This window comes from Strigops habroptila, chromosome 4 (assembly GCF_004027225.2).
Source record: "Strigops habroptila isolate Jane chromosome 4, bStrHab1.2.pri, whole genome shotgun sequence".
Taxonomy (NCBI): domain Eukaryota; kingdom Metazoa; phylum Chordata; class Aves; order Psittaciformes; family Psittacidae; genus Strigops; species Strigops habroptila.
Genome location: NC_046358.1, coordinates 15402061 through 15419716, shown reverse-complemented (window position 1 = coordinate 15419716; position 17656 = coordinate 15402061). Strand labels below are relative to the sequence as shown.

The 17656-nt window shown below is 44.1% G+C and overlaps 2 protein-coding genes across 3 annotated transcripts; both read left to right on the top strand.

Moving 5' to 3' along the window:
* LOC115606065 (disintegrin and metalloproteinase domain-containing protein 21-like) lies at positions 1-2269 on the top strand. The gene is given in 2 exon segments (XM_032919846.1): positions 1-2151; positions 2153-2269. Coding segments are annotated over 2 exon segments (2268 nt in total).
* Positions 2270-5735: 3466 nt separating this feature from the next.
* SYNJ2BP (synaptojanin 2 binding protein) lies at positions 5736-16778 on the top strand. 2 transcript variants are annotated; one of them, XM_030481647.1, is made up of 5 exons: positions 5931-6112; positions 10410-10546; positions 12055-12150; positions 13651-13772; positions 13947-16778. In XM_030481647.1, exons 1-5 carry the CDS (start codon positions 6040-6042, stop codon positions 14002-14004), a joined length of 486 nt encoding a protein of 161 aa, XP_030337507.1. In that variant the 5' UTR covers positions 5931-6039; the 3' UTR covers positions 14005-16778. The 2 variants fall into 2 exon arrangements, with proteins under 2 accessions (XP_030337508.1, XP_030337507.1); XM_030481648.2 differs by having other exon boundaries at positions 5736-6112; positions 13651-16778.
* Positions 16779-17656: the final 878 nt, after the last annotated feature.

Below are 17656 nucleotides of genomic sequence, written 5' to 3'. Positions count from 1 at the left end.
ATGGGAGTACTGCTGAGGCTGCTGGTGCTGCTGGGCCTGGTGGGGTGCCCTCCTGCCCCAGGCGACCTGTCCGGGGGGCTGCGTGTCACCTCCATGTGGGTGACGGTGCCGCGGCAGTTGAGCGCGCGGGCTGACACCGACCCCCTGGCTGTCTCTTACTGGCTGGAGGTGGCTGGGCGGCCGTGGGTGGTGCGCCTGCGCCCCAGGCGAGGGCTGGTCTCCCACCCCTTCACCCTGGTCACCTATGGCAAGGATGGGACTCGCTGGGAGGAGCACCCCTTCGTTCATGACAACTGCTTCTACCAGGGAGAGGTGCAGGGGAGCCCCGGCTCCATGGTGGCCCTCAGCAACTGTGGCAGAGGCCTCCATGGCATGCTTTGGGTAGAGGATGACACCTATGAGATTGAGCCCATGCCTGATGATCTGGCCTTCCGGCACATCCTCTACCGCATGGAGGAGGCCAGCAACCCCGTGGGTCCCACCTGTGGGTTGACCCCGCAGGAGCTGCAGCAGCAAGAGGCTTTGCTGCCCTGGTTCAAGGAGCCCCAGGCAGTGCAGGAGGAGGAAGAGGTGCTGAAGGGCTGGTGGACACATGTCAGGTATGTGAAGATAGTAGTGGTCGTGGACAACACGCGGTTTGTGAAGTCGGGCAGGAACGAATCCGAAGTCTTGAGGCAAGTCCTAGAAGTCATCAACATTGGGGACTCTCTGTACGAACAGCTTTCTGTTCGTCTGTTTCTTGTTGGATTGGAGATCTGGACCAAAAGCAACCTTATAAATATTACTAACTCTATCGGTGGCGTACTCGATGCCTTTAACAAATGGCGAAGGTCAGACCTTTTTCCAAGGATGCGCCATGATGTGTCTCACTTATTTGCATTTCAGAGCTTTGGAAAGAACCTGGGATTGGCGTACCTAGGGTCCATATGTGATAGCCACTGGTCAGCAGCAGTTGATTCCTTCACTAATAGGAAGTTGTCCTCATTTGTTATCACATTTGTCCATGAGCTGGGCCATAATCTTGGGATGCACCACGATAAACCGGGCTGTAAATGCAGACGAAAGAGATGTGTTATGTATGAATCTGATGTTGACACGGATGCATTTAGTGACTGCAGTTACAAAGACTTCTTTGACCAGGTTGCACGTGGTTCCAGCTGCATTCATCAACCACCAGCACCCGGCACTTTCTACACCACGAAGCGTCAATACTGTGGGAATAAGATAGTAGAAAGCAGAGAGCAATGTGACTGTGGCTCAGAATCAAACTGCAGAAAAGATCCTTGTTGTCACCCGAATTGTACGTTTACTGCAAATTCAGTCTGTGCTTCTGGAAAATGCTGCAAGAGATGTCATCTCCTTCCAGCAGGAAAGGTCTGCAGAGCAAGTACTGGTGTCTGTGACCTGCCAGAGTATTGCAATGGGACTTCCCCTCAGTGCCCACAAGATTCGTACATGCAAGATGGAGCCCCTTGCAAAGATGGGGCTTATTGCTATCGAGGAAAATGTTCTACCCACCATAAACAGTGCCAGCATCTCTTTGGCAAACAAGCCAGAGCCGCTTCTTTGGATTGCTTCAAAGCAGTGAATACTCAAGGTGACCGTTTTGGGAATTGTGGGATTCGTGACAGTGTCTATTTTACAAAATGCAGTATTGAGAATATCTTATGTGGTAGGATCCAGTGTGAAAACATAAACAAATTGCCTTTCTTGCAGGACCATGTAACGTTAGTCCAAACCCCTATTGGACACAAAAAGTGTTGGGGTCTTGACTACCATTTAGGGATACCAGTAGACGATGTGGGAGCTGTGGAAGATGGCACGCCATGTGGTCGTGATATGCTTTGTATCAACAGGACATGTACCAGTGTAGTGCTGCTGAACTACAACTGTTACACGACAAAGTGTCACGGCAGAGGAGTGTGTAACAATCATAAGCACTGTCACTGCAGGTATGGCTGGGCTCCTCCGTACTGCGAATTGAAAGGATATGGAGGAAGTGTTGACAGTGGACCTCCTCCAGCCAGGGGGCTTTTTCGGAGAGCAAGAATAGGAATAATACTATTTAGTACTCTGTTTCTCCTTATCACTGGAATAACGCTTATCATAATTTATCAACAGCAAATAGTGGCATGGCTTAGGAGGAAAATAGCCCAATTCCACAGAAGAATATAGCAGTTGTTTCAAATACAGTTGTTCCCAAAGGAGAACACCTCCTGTGGAGCCAAAATCCACCAGAAAGCACTTGCTGAAGACCAACAAGCAGTAGCTTTGGATGTTCTGGGGAAATCTCCCTTGAGCAGAACCATCTGATAATTCATCAAAATAATTCAACACATTCTGAATAGTTCTAATCTCATGTGATATCATTAAACGCAGAGTAAATGTTATCTTTGTTTATTTTAAGTTAATAAATGGAAGCAGTAAGGCATGCTGTTCTTTGCACCCTGAGCTCTAAAACTGAAGTAGTTAGGAAAACTGTAGGTATAGCTTTTATGCTTCATATCAACAGTTTACAAATGTAAGGTTCTTAAAAACTGGTGTAAATAAATTATTTGCTCCAATTTACTCCTTCATCTAAAGTTTTCTCCAATGCAGGGGGAGAGATGTTTGTGAACATCTTACTTCTGCCATTCATTAATAACCAAAGAGAAAAAAATTGCTCTCGCAGTCTCCATTTGATTCACATGTGGGACACGCAAGCAACAAGAAACAGGTATTGCAGTGAGATGCAGGTGTCTGTGATATAAACCCTTCCAGCTGTGACATAAGCCTTTCCAGCTGTTTCCAGGCCCTTCAGGAGAGAGGCAGATCATAGGGAACAGGGCCTTCATCTGGGGAGACAAGATGAAGTAGAGAAGTGTTATTCGGATCATGGCAATAAGCATTACATTTCTGAACCATCAGCTATATGTCGAAAGTGTAGTGACACCAAACCTTATATTTCACCAGAATAAATTGTCTTCTTTTTTCTGGAAATTTTCCAGTGCCTTGGCTGCTGGGTTTCTGAGAAATGCTATGTATTTTACTGTCACAAAGAGGGGCTGTCTATGAGGTTGCAGAAGTTAACTGGATTTCTACAATATTTTAAACTATTCTGCAAGTCATCCCCACCCAGAATTCCTGCAGTATTTGACAGATGTTTTATCTAACTGTCTCAGGGGATTTATCTTGGTTTACTATATGATTGTGGCTAAAAACTTTACTGAATGTGACCTTGCGGCTCTACAGAGTGCCACACAGAAGCATTGTATTTTCCATTTTTAACATGAGACAAAATGTGTCTAACTTACGAGAAAATACAAGGGATGTGGAAATACCATTCAATAGGTTTACTTTTTATTACTTATAATAAATACTTGTAATAAATATACTGCTTGTATTACAGCAGTGACTAGATCTTTCAACCAGATCAGCATAAAGAGGAGTCTGTAGTCTAGATTTACAGTGAAAACTTATTTTAAAGGATGGGTATTTCTGGATTAAGGGCTATAATGCACTTGCCTGCTACCAAAAGAATGACTTATATTTGGAAAGCAAAGACCACATTTTTAGCAAGCATTCTATAAAGGTAGAATAAAGTACCCCAACACTTGCAACATTTGGGAAGAAAAATGTTAGTGACTCTACAAATGATGATGATAAACTCTTACTGCCTCCCAATTATGACATTTATGTTTTTAGAATTCACATTTTCTTCTACTGTTTTGTTTGGTTTGTTTTTTTTAATGATTCTGTTCTGCATCCAAAAAGGTCTGGTTACATTACGACTAGACGCAAAATACAAAGGATGTGATTGACAGTTCTTCATGGCTTTCTGTCTAAAGCAAATGGGTCTTTAAATTGTTATCTATATTTTTCTGGGGAAATGAGGTAACACATTGTTCGTTCAGCAGGCTACACTTATTGTCCTGAAACAATGTGGACGGTTTTGATTAGATGAAGAAAATTTAATCCTGTGTTTATTCAAAAGACAGAATAACTGTCCCTTGACTAACACCCCAAATGTATTCTTTATAACCAGAGACTTTTCGGGTTTTTTGGGTGGGGTGGGGGTTGTTCCTCCAAAAACTAACAGTCAAACTAACAGTGTTGGAAGCAAGGGGTATGCGACAAATCAAGGGGATGTGGATTAGGTGAAAGATGGAGAAAGTAAAAAGTAGTGCAAGCACTACAGCCAGCACCTTCCAACTGTAGCTATGCACAACTGGTAAGTACTGGTAAACTTTTTTTGTTTTGCTTTTAATACGTAAACATCAGTGGTAGAAGTCTCATGCTGCCACCTTGCTCATTGGCCTGCTCTTGCTCATTGATAGTATGCCATAAATTGCTGAGTATAGATCTATGCTGAGACCAGAGAAACACTTAAGAGAGAGTTCTTATTTACAGACCTGCATATTGAAGAGACAGAGGTGTAAATAAAAGCACAGTTTAGCTTATAAAAGCTTAGTCGCAAATGCACTTTTGGAAGAGACAAAGCAATAAAACGCTGTAGTTTCCATTTTTCTCTACGGTTAATGATTGATCTAAAAAACTATGACTTAACTTGGAGGAGGCTTTCAGCAAGCTCTGGACAGGAGTATTTCTGTGCATTTTGTTTCTTTTTCTGCTTAGGCCATGTGAGCAAGATGAACATGTGTCCCAACAAACCCAGCCTGTGTTGTATAAAATGTGTGAGTTCCGTCCCTAAGATTTTCTCGTTGAAAATTTTTGTTTCTGATTTCACCATAGCACCCAGGCTGTCTCTCCCTCATTCTCCTGATTAAATTCAGGAATCCAGAAGTGCAGATAATCTTGGAATGAATGCAGTCAAAAATATTTATCTGCACTACAATATGGAACAAACAAACTGGTAGTGTTACACTGAAAATCAGAGCACCTGGTCCTCATTTTCATCAGAAAAGTTCCTGTGTAGATGTGGCTGTCCTAATAGCACCAAGCAGCTAGGTGGTTAAATTGTACTAGGCCCTCTTCATTGTTCCCTGTAGTCATTATCTGCATTGCTACACTTGTAGCCTGTGCTAAAATAGAGGAGGATAAAGTTTAATAAGGAAATAAACAGGATAAGTTTTGCCTTGCTATCTTTTTCCTAAGAATTCCCTGAGGTACAGGAGTCCCAGGTTAAGGAGTCCCAGGTTAAAGTGGTTCCCTTGTTAGATGTAAAGTTGAACTACTTTGCCTTTTATAAGTAGGTAACTATCTGTTCTGTAGAGTTCTGAGGAAGTTTCCCAAATCCTCAAACTGAGCACCTCTACAGGACATAGTTAAGTATTTATTGTTCCCAGCGCTGGTGGTCAGTACAGTGGTTCAAGTGCTATTTGTGGTTCTGAATATAGGTGTACCACTGCATTGCACTGCAGGATAACTAAGAGTCGGCACAGATGCTGTCCATGCTACCTGTCTGCATTGGGCTTTTGCTTCTGCCTGTAACTGTCTGATCTGATGTGGTGGAACCACCACCCATGGAAGTGTTCAAGAAATATATATATGGAGCCCTTAGTGACATGGTTTAGTGGTGCACTTGGCAGTGCTGGGGTAAAAGTTGGACTTCATGATCTTAAAGGCCTTTCCAACTTAGTTGATTCTATGATTCTATGTTTGCTGTATGGCCAGTTAAAAGGTCTGGGAGCAGGTCACACACCTCTCCTACTCCTTAACCTGTGCAAGCAGCCCACCCTGGCCTGAGGAGCAAAGCGGGGCCGGGCAGAGGTGCTGGACGGGGCAGGAAGACGCGGTGCCGTGCTCCCCGGCAGGTAGGGAGGGCTCCCCAGGGCACGGTCTTCCGATGTGGCGGCTGTCGCGGACCCTCGGCCGGGTCGGAGGGCCGTGCCCCGCGGGCGGAGGCGGGTGCTGGGCCCCGGCGTGCCTCGCCGGGTGCCCGCAGCGAGCCGGGCGCTGGCTGGCCGTGGGGTCCCGACACCGGGCGGCGCGGCCGGCCGTGGACTACAACTCCCAGCGCTCCGCGGCGCGGCCCTCCGGCGGCGGCCGAGGAAACGAAAGCGGCCGCTCCGGGAGCCGACTTCACCTTCAGGCCGCAGCATGAACGGCAGCGTGGCGGGCGGCGGCGGCGGCTTCTCCGAGGAGATCATCAACCTCACCCGCAGATCCTCGGGTAAGCCGGGGGCAGCTGCCCCTCGCCGGGGCCTCGGCGTCGCCCGGGCCGGATCAGCCGCGCCGAGGCCTGCGCAGCCCCCGGCGGGGCGGGGAGGCCGCAGTGGGAGCACGGCGGCGGCGGCGGGGCCGGGGGGGGCATTAGCCCCATTGGGGCGGCAGCGTCGGGAGGGTCCCGACGGTGAGCACAGTGCCCGTTCCCCAGCACCAGCGCGGCAGCCCGGACGCTCCCGGTCCCAGCGGCCTCTCCTGCCACGGTGTGCCCGTGGAAACGGCCCGTGGCGGACACACCGCTGCGGGAAGAGCCGTGACCTGCGTGAGGGGAGCTGACTGGGGCAGGCTTTGTCTTCTGCGAGCGGTGCCCGCGGAGGAACAGCTCACGTCTGGGTTTCCCGGGACATGCCATCTCCGGGGCAGCTCCTGTTGCTCTCAAGTGAGGCGGCAGGCGCTCAGCCGTGTGGGACGCCCGAAATAAGAGAGCGTTTTGAAAAGCATTAGTGAAAGTGACCATTCCCTATGCTGTCAGCTTTGTGGTGTTTGGGGTAGCATCAGCGAGGGCTTCAGGGCAGAGAGTGAGAGGAGCACAGGCTGGAAGGGAGAGGGGACAGGGCAGTGTGTGGGACATGTATTTGGCTTTGCTTTTCCTGTCACAGCAGCGTGTGCTCTCACGGAAGCCTGCAGGAGCCTGTCTGCCCTTGTATTTTTACAGGATTTATGGTGCCATTCAAATGGCACTTCCAGAAGTGCAGCAAGTTAGCACCAAGTGTACAGCTCTGGAGCAAAATGCTGGCTCCAAAGAACCGCAGGCTCCAGCAAGGTTTTGGAGCTAGAGCTGCACTTCGGTGCATGAGGCCTTCTCTTTAATTAAAAGGAGCATGAAAGAAAACGTGGCAGCGCTTCTGTCTGCACAACTGCTCGGTGCAGCTGCTGGCCGGCCTTGGCTCTGCGGGTCCCCCAGGGACCTGCAGCACCCACATTGTTGGCGTATGTGCCATTTTCCTCTCTCTGGAGTGCAGGTAGTTCTGTGCAGGGCTGGGGTCGGTCCTGGCTCCCGTGCCAGCGATAACAACCCAAAGGGTGAGCCCGGTGGGCAGCCCTCTGCCTCCTCTGTTCGCTGCAGTAGGCACCGGTCTGAAGGCTGTGTTGCACTGCCTGCACAGCCTCGAGCTGAAGCTAATGAAGCTATACTTTTCAATGAAAATTATTTGCTAAATGCAGCTGGTTCTGATGGGAAAGCTGTTTCCATACGTATTGGAGCCTAAAATTTTGAGTGAGTTGGAAGGTGATGTTGAAGCGTCATGAGTTGAGAGATCTTGAATGTGGCTATGGCAACTGAAATCTGATTACCAGGAGCACCATTTGTCCCATCATTAAGATGGGCTGTGTCTTTTTAGTTACATTTCTAGCTATGTTACTTGATTTGAAGGTCCTACAGCCCCTTACAACCTTCATGCTTTTACTCTGTGAGCTATAACTCATTTCTGTGGAAGAAACAAAACAGTGTTAATTGTAAAGTACAGTGTAATCCCATAATCTCTCTAATTGGAGTTTTGACTGCAATTTTTTAGGATAGGTCTGATACTAAATATCTCTGGCAAAAGTTTGCTGAGGAGGTGAATGTATGTGCAATGGCAAGACAGTGTGTGTATGTCTCAGTTTCAAACTTTCTTGTCAAGGACTGGGCTGAAACTAGGCAGAAAAATCTGGTTTTGTGTAAAACTAAGTAACTTCATTGGTTCAATTTATAATCTCTTGTTTCCTAATCCTGCCAATCATAATTTTGTAAATTTCTTTTTCTGAGGGACTTTTTAAGTTTCAGGGGATAAATGAGGCATAGGGAGGTCTGCAGCCTCAGGGAGGGTCAGTTTGGCCCAGAGCCTGGTTTTAAAGCTCTGCTGTTCCACTTCTGGTCCCTTGTAGACATTTAAATCCCTTGTAGGGATTTAGCACTGTATGCTATCTTTTTGCTCTTGCTCCTTTTCTCCTAGTTTTGCTGTGTTGCTTTCTATAGCTGCATGAACTGGAAGGAGAAGAATAGCAGAGCACTCAAGGAATGATAGGGAAGATATTTTTAGCCAGAGTGGAAGTTTAAGTGCTGGAAAGGAAATACACAGTGAACAAGCCCTGTGAATACTTAACTTGGTCTAGCATGAACTGCTGCTTCTTTTTGTCATGAAGATCTGCTTCTATCTATCTCTAGTTGCCTCTGCTGATGGAATTTGTGACTTTTGATTATTTATCCAACTGTGGGTGAAAACTTGCAAAATGTAGACATTTTCAAGGGGCAATGGGTTTAAACATAAACAGGAGAAGTTCAGGTTAGATATAAGGAAGAAGTTCTGTACTGTGAGGGTGGTGAGGCACTGGCACAGGTTGCCCAAGGAAGTGGTAAATGCTCCATCCCTGGCGGTGTTCAAGGCCAGGTTGGATAGAGCCTTGGATGACATGGTCTAGGGTGTGGTGTCCCTGCCCATGGCAGGGGGTTGGAACTAGATGATCTTAAGGTCATTTCCAACCCAAACCTTTCTGTGATTCATATGTACATATATATATTTGAGGGTTTTTTTTATATATGTGAGAGAAAATGTATTCTGAAACTGTTTCCTGCTTTATGGCTTTTTCGTAAGTGTTGGTTAAACTGCATACTTTCTGCAGTATTGATTTCCCCCTCTTCCCAGGTTATTGGTTTTATGGCAAATAATTTTATGTCTGTGGATTTTTAAATCTATTTTGTAATTCCCATCCAAGGGTGTGTTATTGTGCACAGCTGTCTCTTCTTGGAATAGATAATAGTCTAGCTGAAATGTCAGTGTTTCTTAAATCTGCTGTCTCTTCTATTTTCTTCCTTATTTATCTGAAGCTGCCAGGAGGGAGGTGAGAGGTGGGGAGAGAGGGGGAGGTGTGGCAATATTGCTGCTAATATTTCTTTGCTTCCCAGCTGTAGATGTGTACTTAAAATAGCATTACTCATTTGTACATCCTTTGATCTCCTATGACTGATTTAAAATACTGCTTCCCAGCAGGCACCAGGTGGTTTTACTTTCATTTGCAACTCTCCTTCTCCAAGTTTCGAGTCCCAACTTTGGGAGAAAGTAAAAAAGAAAGAGAAAATAAATAAATCAACCTGGCTGAATGTGGGGAGAATTCACCTTCAGCTCTTCTTGACAAGAGGTTTTGGACGACTGGTTTATATCAGAAAAAAAAAGAGGGCTTCCCCCTGCCCCTCATTTACTTTGATTGTATATTTGTTTGTTGTTTTCTTGTTTTTTTTCTTTGGCTTTTCTTTCTTCATTGCAAGCCACTTCTTAGGGAATCTTTCCCATCCCTTGTCACGTGTAATTATTTACTGAGAAACTTTGCATGCACAGTGGGTAGTGTGCTCTCATTACCTGTGGTTTTCCAATTTGAATTCAATTTATTCTTCTCAATTTTGATGAAACAAGAAGTCTTAATCTTTAACTGTACTTTAATCCAGCAGCTGGTTCCAGTTAGAGATCTGTAATCATGGCTTACTTTAAAGAACAATATGAAACATAACAGAAACGTTAAGTGGACATCAGTTCTGTTCAATGTATGTGTATTCCTTTTTTGTTTTGCTTTAAATCCAAGAACTTTGTCTCTATTTCCTGTCGTGTTTTGAATTCCTGAAACAGAACAAAGTGATTATATATAATTTGAAGTAGCTGCATCTAAGCTAATCTTATTCATGGAGGCGAAGGATGCCAGTTCCAACTCCTGAGATGTGAAAGGGGAGCTTTCTAAGCTATAAGTGCCTCCAAGCTGGTAGTACAGCTCTGCCTGGCTGTTTCCTCATCTGTAGACAGGGTCTAATGCTCCTTGCCTTTCCTAACTCTGTTTTCCAGCTCATGAGACGCTAGTTAGGCATGATTTCTTTTTGTTCAAAGGTAATGGTTTACCGTAGCCTCCTGTGAAATGTAGAATTGTTTCTTTTCCTTTCCTGCTGTGCTGAAGAGGCGTATTCCTGCTGAGGGCTGAATCGGCATCTCAGAAACAATGGCATGTCCCTCAGTATTCCCCAACACCCATCTGAAAACAGCTCATGGATGCTTTATGGGCCCTCAAGCATTCAGGGTCTCTTTTCTGATTTCAAGATCAGCTTCATGAGAGAAACTTTTCTAGACAGTGATGGTTGGAAAGGATGATGCAGATTTGTGTGCTGTGAGTTTTAGTATGGTGGAGAAAAAAAGGACAACTGGGAGGGTACAGTCCCCAACAACAGCAAGAATGTCTGAAGCTTTGAGCCTTTTCTCATCAGCTTTCTCTTTGGCTTACCTTAGGGCTGGGCTTCAACATTGTTGGTGGGACAGATCAGCAATACATTTCCAATGACAGCAGCATCTATGTCAGCCGGATCAAAAAGGATGGGGCAGCTTACCTTGATGGCCGATTACAAGAAGGAGATAAAATTTTATCGGTAAGCCCTTTCTTCTGTCGCCCCGTGTGTTCTTGAAGTGCTGTGATCAGTGACGATCAGTGATGTGATATGAGGTGGGGGTTTGCCATCGCAGTGCACAGAGAGGAAAGATTTGATGAATGCAGTTAAGTGATGCTGAACACGCTCTGCGGAGGAGCTATCTCGGGGGTCTGGAGAGAACTTTCAGCACTAGGGAGATGAGTGCCTCTACACATGGGCCCACCTCTTCTGCCTTCTTGATTTGTTTCAGCAGCACTCCTTGGTGCTGCATTTATATTTCCTCTGTGACTTGCCTCCCAAAAGTTTTAGATTCCATCAGATCTTTTCTTGCTCACAATGGATTGTCATTGATACACATGTAAATAAATGTCTTCCACCTGTAAGTTTCCTTTTTTTTACTGATCCTTTTGGTCAGGGGGATTTTTAGGCTATAAAACTTATAGGCTATAAAACTCTTTATTTCAGCTGATCAGGAATAATACAGGCTGCTTCTCCTTTTAGAAAAATGTTTTAAAGTGGCTGAGGTTCAGTCCCGCTGGTTCTTCAGACAGTTGGCAATCATACAAGACAATATGATTTACAAAGTGATTGGGTGAAGAAGTAGCCTTTCCTAGTGTGATACATGATGTTTTAATACTCCTTAATTTTGTTTTATGCTTGTTTATTATGTTCCACGTGTAATCTTTTAGCCTTTACAGAGTGCCTTACAGTAGTTGGAGCCTGTTATTGATCCAGAAAATGATATTAAGTTAAACAGAGAATATTATTCTATCTTTTCTTGGCAGTTTAATATTTACGTACTTGTGTTTGGGGAGTCTAAATATCAAGAGAAAGGAGGCACTGGGTGTGATCTCAGGGGACACAGTTGGGGTAGTGGGGATGAAAAATTAGAATTAGGATAGATATCATCAGTTAGTGAATGAAATCAAATCGGTTATAAAACCTTCTGCCATGAGATATTATTTTAATTTAAGAAAAATGCTAACACTTCCAAGTGGCTGCCAAAATGTATGTAAGTCTTCTTTTGTTTTCTTTTGTTATATCACTATGCTTTTAGATGTATGTTTACCATGCTTTTTCAAACAGAAGGGTTTCAAAGGTAGAGCAACAGAGGGAACAATGTGGGAAAGACACTCATAATAATAATTTTGCTGTAGCTGCTCTTTTATTTTCATTAGCTGTCAGAATTACACCTTTGATTTATTGCCAGTAAAGCAACAGTATAAGAACCTGCTATTGACACAGCTGTCATCTTCTATTCTGATTTTGCTTCTAGGTAGTTATTTTCAGTACCTCTGTGTTGTGGCTTGGGATTTCTCATGTTATCTCCCAACATGTAAGAATACATCTATAATATGAATGGATGAATCTTGCTCATTATAGTAGCATGCCCCCAATGAAGCATTTTGTGAAAAAGGAAGAATTTTATCTCCTTCTATGTTAGTCTGCATCATTAAAAATTTACTTTTGCCTTTCAGCAACTGGTTTTCCTTTTCCTTTTTTGCTAGGTTAATGGCAGAGACCTGAAGGATTTGCGGCACAAGGATGCTGTGGAACTGTTCAGGAATGCAGGCTGTGACGTGTCTTTGAAAATTCAGCGCAGGGTATGTTTTACCTGTTTCTTAGGGTTATTTCTGTCTCAGTTTAGACTGGTTTCTATGATTGATAGGTCTCTATTTCATGAAGCTGAAAAATATGATGTCCAGGTGCTCTATGTGAATTATGCCTACAAGGATTTTATTTGAACTGTAGCCTCTCTAGTTGACCGTGGCTGTAATCATCCATGCATTACTTGTTTGTATCAGTATTGCAGAAGAGGTGAGTTTGGAGAAGTCCCCAGGTCTTTGTTTTGCTGGAGTATGCTGTGTTTTCTCAGAGATCTCCTTTCTCAAAGGTTTGTCTGTGAAGACAAAATCTCAAGTTCTCCAGTTTTCCAGTTTTGTTTCAGAGGCCAAAATCTTACTGGAGGCGAAACTCCCCTGTTGTTTCAGAGGTCATCACTTAGGTTAGTGTTGAGATCTGTGTGCAGCCCACTAGTACAAGAAAGACATTGAGGTGCTGGAGCATGTCCAAAGAAGGGCAATGAAGCTGGTGAAGTGTCTAGAGAAAAGTCTTATGAGGAGCAGATGAAGGAACAGGGGTTGTTTAGCCTGAAGAAGAGAAGGCTCAGGGGGAACCTTAATAGTCTTTACAACTACCTGAAAGGAGGATGGAGAGGGGGGGTTGTCGGTCTTTTCTCCCAAGTAACAAGCAATAGGACAAGAGGAAACGGCCTCAGATTGCACCAAGGGGGTTTAGGTTGGGAATTAGGAAAAATTTCTTCACTGAAATGGTTGTCAAGCATTGGAACAGGCTGCCCTGGGAGTGGTCGAGTCACCACCCATGGAGGTACTTACAAGACATGTAGATGGGGCTCTTAGGGACATGGTTTAGCAGTGGACTGGGCAGTGCTTGGTTAACAGTGGGACTCAATGATCTTAAAAGTCTTTTCCAATCTAAACGATTCAATGAAACGTGGGGTGCTATAGTTTAAATATACTGGCACCATTTTGGATATAGAAAGAGCGGAGTCCTTAATGCACTGTTGTAACTTGGAGCTAGCACAGAAGTTGACAAAGGAAATACTGATCAGCCTGAAGCATGCTGGTGGGGAGAAGTGGGTTGAGGCCCCTTTTCTACTCCCTGAGAAAAGGAGTAAATGTTCTGGACTAGCGTACAGGGCAAGTTAAAAAAAAACAACAAAGAGAATTAGTGATGCCCTTTTCCTTGTAAAGACATCAGGAAATGGTGTGATGGGAAGTGCATCAAGGGATGACTGGGAATATGTGTGCTATTGCTTCTGCTGTATGAGATGTACCCAGCTCCAGCTGTTATAGCCCTAGTTTACAAAGTGGCAGAGAAACATGAGGGTGCCTGGATGGTGACTGAGTACCCTGCAGTAAAGCTCAGTCTGTCCAAAGCCATTCTAGCCCTCCCGTGTGTGGAATGTACAGATACCCGGGGAAACCAACATGCACATCCTCACAGAACCACCTGGTCCTGACACAGAACTGGGGGCTTTCCTGTGATGAGCTCTGACGCAAATACTTTTTTTTTCCTTCTAGTTACAGCCACAGAATGGCCCTGTGGGTCATCGAGGCGACGGAGAATCAGGTGGGCTTCCTCTAGCAGCCATTCTTGTGCCAGGCCTGGCGCTTGCTGCTACAGCGGTCTGGATCTTGCTGAGGTATCGACAGCGGATGTGAAGAGTTCATGTTTTGGATATCACTGCGTATTTACACAGCTATGATGTAATTTAAAGATAGAGAATCAACGATCTTATCACAGACTGATGTCAAAGAGGATCATTGCCTATCATAAAGCTGCTGCTGATGTTCTCTATATGTTGATTTTGTTGCAGGGTGGATGGAAGCAGAGAGGAAAAGGGGAAGGGAGATGGCTGTTCACATAGAGGGTGAGATAGCTGTTTTTTTGACTAATCTGAGGAGGTTTTGACATCCCTCTCTATTTTGCACCATGAACTTTCAAACACTCATCTATACCATGTTTTAAGATATGCGATTTGGTTAAAGGGAGTGGGGGTTGGGGTGGTTTTAAATCAGAAACATTTACAAGAGGCTTTGCCTTGTTTCCACTGTATTTTTCTTGAAATTAATGAACCCTGTCTGAACCATGAATAAAGAGAAGCAACACAGAGGGTATATTATTTTTTCCACTGAATTTCTGTTGGTTGTTGCTAAATAAATGCCTTAGGACAAACGTACAAAATCTGATCCATGGCTTCACAGGTAAAATCATCAGTATACCTGCTGATTTAACAGTAATGTGCAGTATTGATGAGGTATTCTACCAGTTCTAGGAAGATAGAAGATAACCTGCTGATTGACTGCTAATTGTTGGGTCAGAACTGTAAGAGAAAGCTTTCCACAAAATGCTAGCATACCGGAGAGAGACCAGCAGATAACTGAATCACAAGGATAAGCAGTGGCAAGAGATTTGGGCATGCTGAACCCGCAGAAGTGTCTTTGAATTAGTAATGAAGCAGTATTCCCTCTCTCCGTCAAGTGGGTTGAAGTCTGCATCGCTCAGGTTAAAGGTCTCTTTTGGGGGTTATTTTTGTGTTGGGAATACTTCAAACAAAGTTTTCTGTAGCAGCTAACTTGCTTTCTGCAGTCAGAGAATCTTACAATGATTGAAAGGGAGAAGCCAAGAGAGACTGGGATCATCTTGGGTATTGCTTGTTTGTGAAGACTGATGTGATTTCAGGAGATAGATTGGCAGATGTATGCCAGGGTAAGGCTTAGTGAGTAAAACCAAAGGGAGAGACCCTTGCCCTGGAAAGCATGTTGCTGAATTTACCTGCAGGGTCTCATCACTGTGATTTGAATGCTTTTAAATGCCTCAGCTGACATGAGGTTTGTGGGGAAGACCTGTTTCTCTTGTTTCCAAGATATCAATGTGTTTTGTTGTTTTTGTAAAAGAAAAGCAAAATGCATGGTCTGGTCTTGTATGATGCCAAAAAAAATCCCATATGCAATATATATGTTCAAACAAAGAAAAACTGGTGTCTCAGTGCTTTACTTACCTCTGTTCTTTGTTACTCTAGCAGGATGTTGCTGATGTATTTGAAATTTTTGTGTGATTGCTCAGGGCTGTATTCCTGCTGTCTGCTAGAGATAGAAATGGTACATTGTTATACGTGACATTCCTAAGTCACCATGGAGTTTCAGAGCACTTGGACCACATGAAATCTTGTTTTGGCCTATAAACTGCTCTAGTGTAAGGGGAAGATGAAACAGGAGGAATTTCGCTCAGTGTTCTTAGGGGAACAGACTTGAGGTTTGGTGAATGTATATTGGTGTTGGATGGCCTGGGCTGGTGCATGCAGTGACTTGCCTTGGCCTGCAAACTGGTTATGCCCGATAGCAGAAGGGCTGCTGTTCAGGCAGATCTTTGCAGATGCAGCATGAACCAGCTTGCTTGTCTGTGACCTGCTCTGAATATTTGGCTGTGGTGTCCACATGGAGCACCTGCGTGGATTAAGACGGATGATTAGAAGTTGATGCTGTTGTGTCAGCCATCAGAATAAAGATGCAGAAGGTATGAAAAAGGTCTGTCTGGGACAAGCCTTTAGCTAGGCCTTGCCTGAGCTGAGTTTCTGGGAAACGGAGTATGTGGAACAGGCTAGTAGGATGAGGATTTGCAGAAGGGAGTGGTTAGTTTTACTCATTTCCAATTGAAGTAAGCGCAGAAAGCAAAGCCTTTGAGTGTTTTTGTGTTTGTGGTTTTTATTCAGCTTTGGGATTTTGATACTGTTCAGACATGATTGCCATCTGGGCTGCAGGCAGTTTATTAGAGAGGCAGAGTATCCAATGCCCAGATAATTGATGTAGCTTATTAAGCAAGAAAAGGCCCTTCTAGTGCAGTGTTCTTTTGGATTTCTTTTCACAATTACTGAGTACTTTTAATATAACAGCATTAACTCAGTGTCTTTTCCAGAAGTCTGAATAGTAGTTTTTACTCAGAATTTAAACCATCCAGTCTGACCCTCAGAATCACCTTCCTACATCTGCTGTCTTCAAACCAGTGCCTGAGGAGTACCAGCACTCAATCCCCAGCCACCTCTTGTCCCAGTTATTGACAAAATCCTTGTGGAAAATACACCTCAACCCCAAACTTTCCTGTGATCTTTGGCTCATATTACTTTCTCTCAGCAGCTGGACTGTCTCATCTAAACTTTGTGTGTTTCCAAAGTCTTTTCCACCATGAAGTTTCTGTAGCCTTGAGTTTCATCTTTACACTGAACAGTGTGTATATATTGTCTGCAACTGTGAAAGAAATGAATTAAAAATAAATCTAATGAGGACAGCTGGTAAATGCAAGTGATCAGAGTTTTAGCTTTTGTTACAACTTAAATCTGAGTTTTAGGGAAAAAGGTAAGTTGAAATTTTGAAGACAAACATAAAAAGCATTCTAACTGTAATTTATAAGTTTGGGGTTTTTGGAGAACTCATTTGCCATTAATACTGAGCACAGCTGGAACTCTTAAATCCCCATGTTTCTCTCCCATTCTCATCTGTTCCCCCAACCCTATTGTGAACTTACTGACCTGCTGAAGCCTGGATTTACATATCCATGTTTTAAAGGCAAATCCATCTAGTTTGTCTTCCTGTATATTCTAGACATTTGTGTCTCTCAGAGTCTCCTGAATTATATGTGCTAATAACATGTATTTGACTTAAGCATGACAGTGAGAAAGAGCAGCCAGACTTGATCTGAAGATAGGAAGATGCACTACTTCTGGCACTTTTTTTTATTAAAACAAACTAGAAAGGAGAGTGTGGGAGGGAATGGTGCCTCGCTTTCAGTTTGCCTTTAGGTTCCAACAACTGGTTTGTTAGGTTGTTCTGTGCTAGACTAAAGAGGCCTCTAATAACTGATAGTCCCTCCCTGTGAGGGGGTTTGTGTGTTGTAATTGCCTTACCTCTCACATTATTTTTAAGAAATGAAGCCAACTGAGCCCCAAGATTCTCAGTGTAAGATACTTTCTCTCTTCAAGAAGTTTCTGTGGCTTCTGCACCCTTTCCAGTGTTTCTGTATTACTTTGTAAAATCCAGACTTCTTTTGGTGAAGGTGCAGACACAAGCAAAGCAAATTTAAGTCAGCTCCTAAGAGCTGGCTTTTCTCAAATAACTTAGAAATCTGTTAGAAGTGCTATACAGCTTTACCCTCTTCATTTGCTTTCTCAAGTGCCCTAAGGAACCTGTAAGCCACAGAATAAACACCATTGCCACAAGAGGCAAATTCTCTTAATTCCAGGTTGTAGATCAAAAGAGCAATCCCTTTTTGTCACAATGTGACACGAGAAATGAGTGTTAAGTGCCTGTATATTCTGACTTCTGAATCCTTGTCCAGACCCAGTGGGACCTCCATGGTGTGGGTGAAGGTGTCTGACTTTGCATTCTGTTGAATGACTTGCATCTCCTGTTTGTATCAGCTGTGCACGCTGATGGGCCCAGATGACTCTCTCTCTGCCTTGTTTGCTGTAATATTTACCAGTCCACTATCCTGACTGGTTTTGTCTTTTACCAGGTCATTGGTGGAAACACT

Coding starts and splice junctions, on each gene's coding strand:
- SYNJ2BP (XM_030481647.1), top strand. CDS start 6,040: ATGAACGGCAGCGTGGCGGGCGGCGGCGGCGGCTTCTCCGAGGAGATC. Junction 10,547..12,054: donor AAGGAGATAAAATTTTATCG/GTAAGCCCTTTC, acceptor CTTTTTTGCTAG/GTTAATGGCAGAGACCTGAA. Junction 12,151..13,650: donor CTTTGAAAATTCAGCGCAGG/GTATGTTTTACC, acceptor TTTTCCTTCTAG/TTACAGCCACAGAATGGCCC.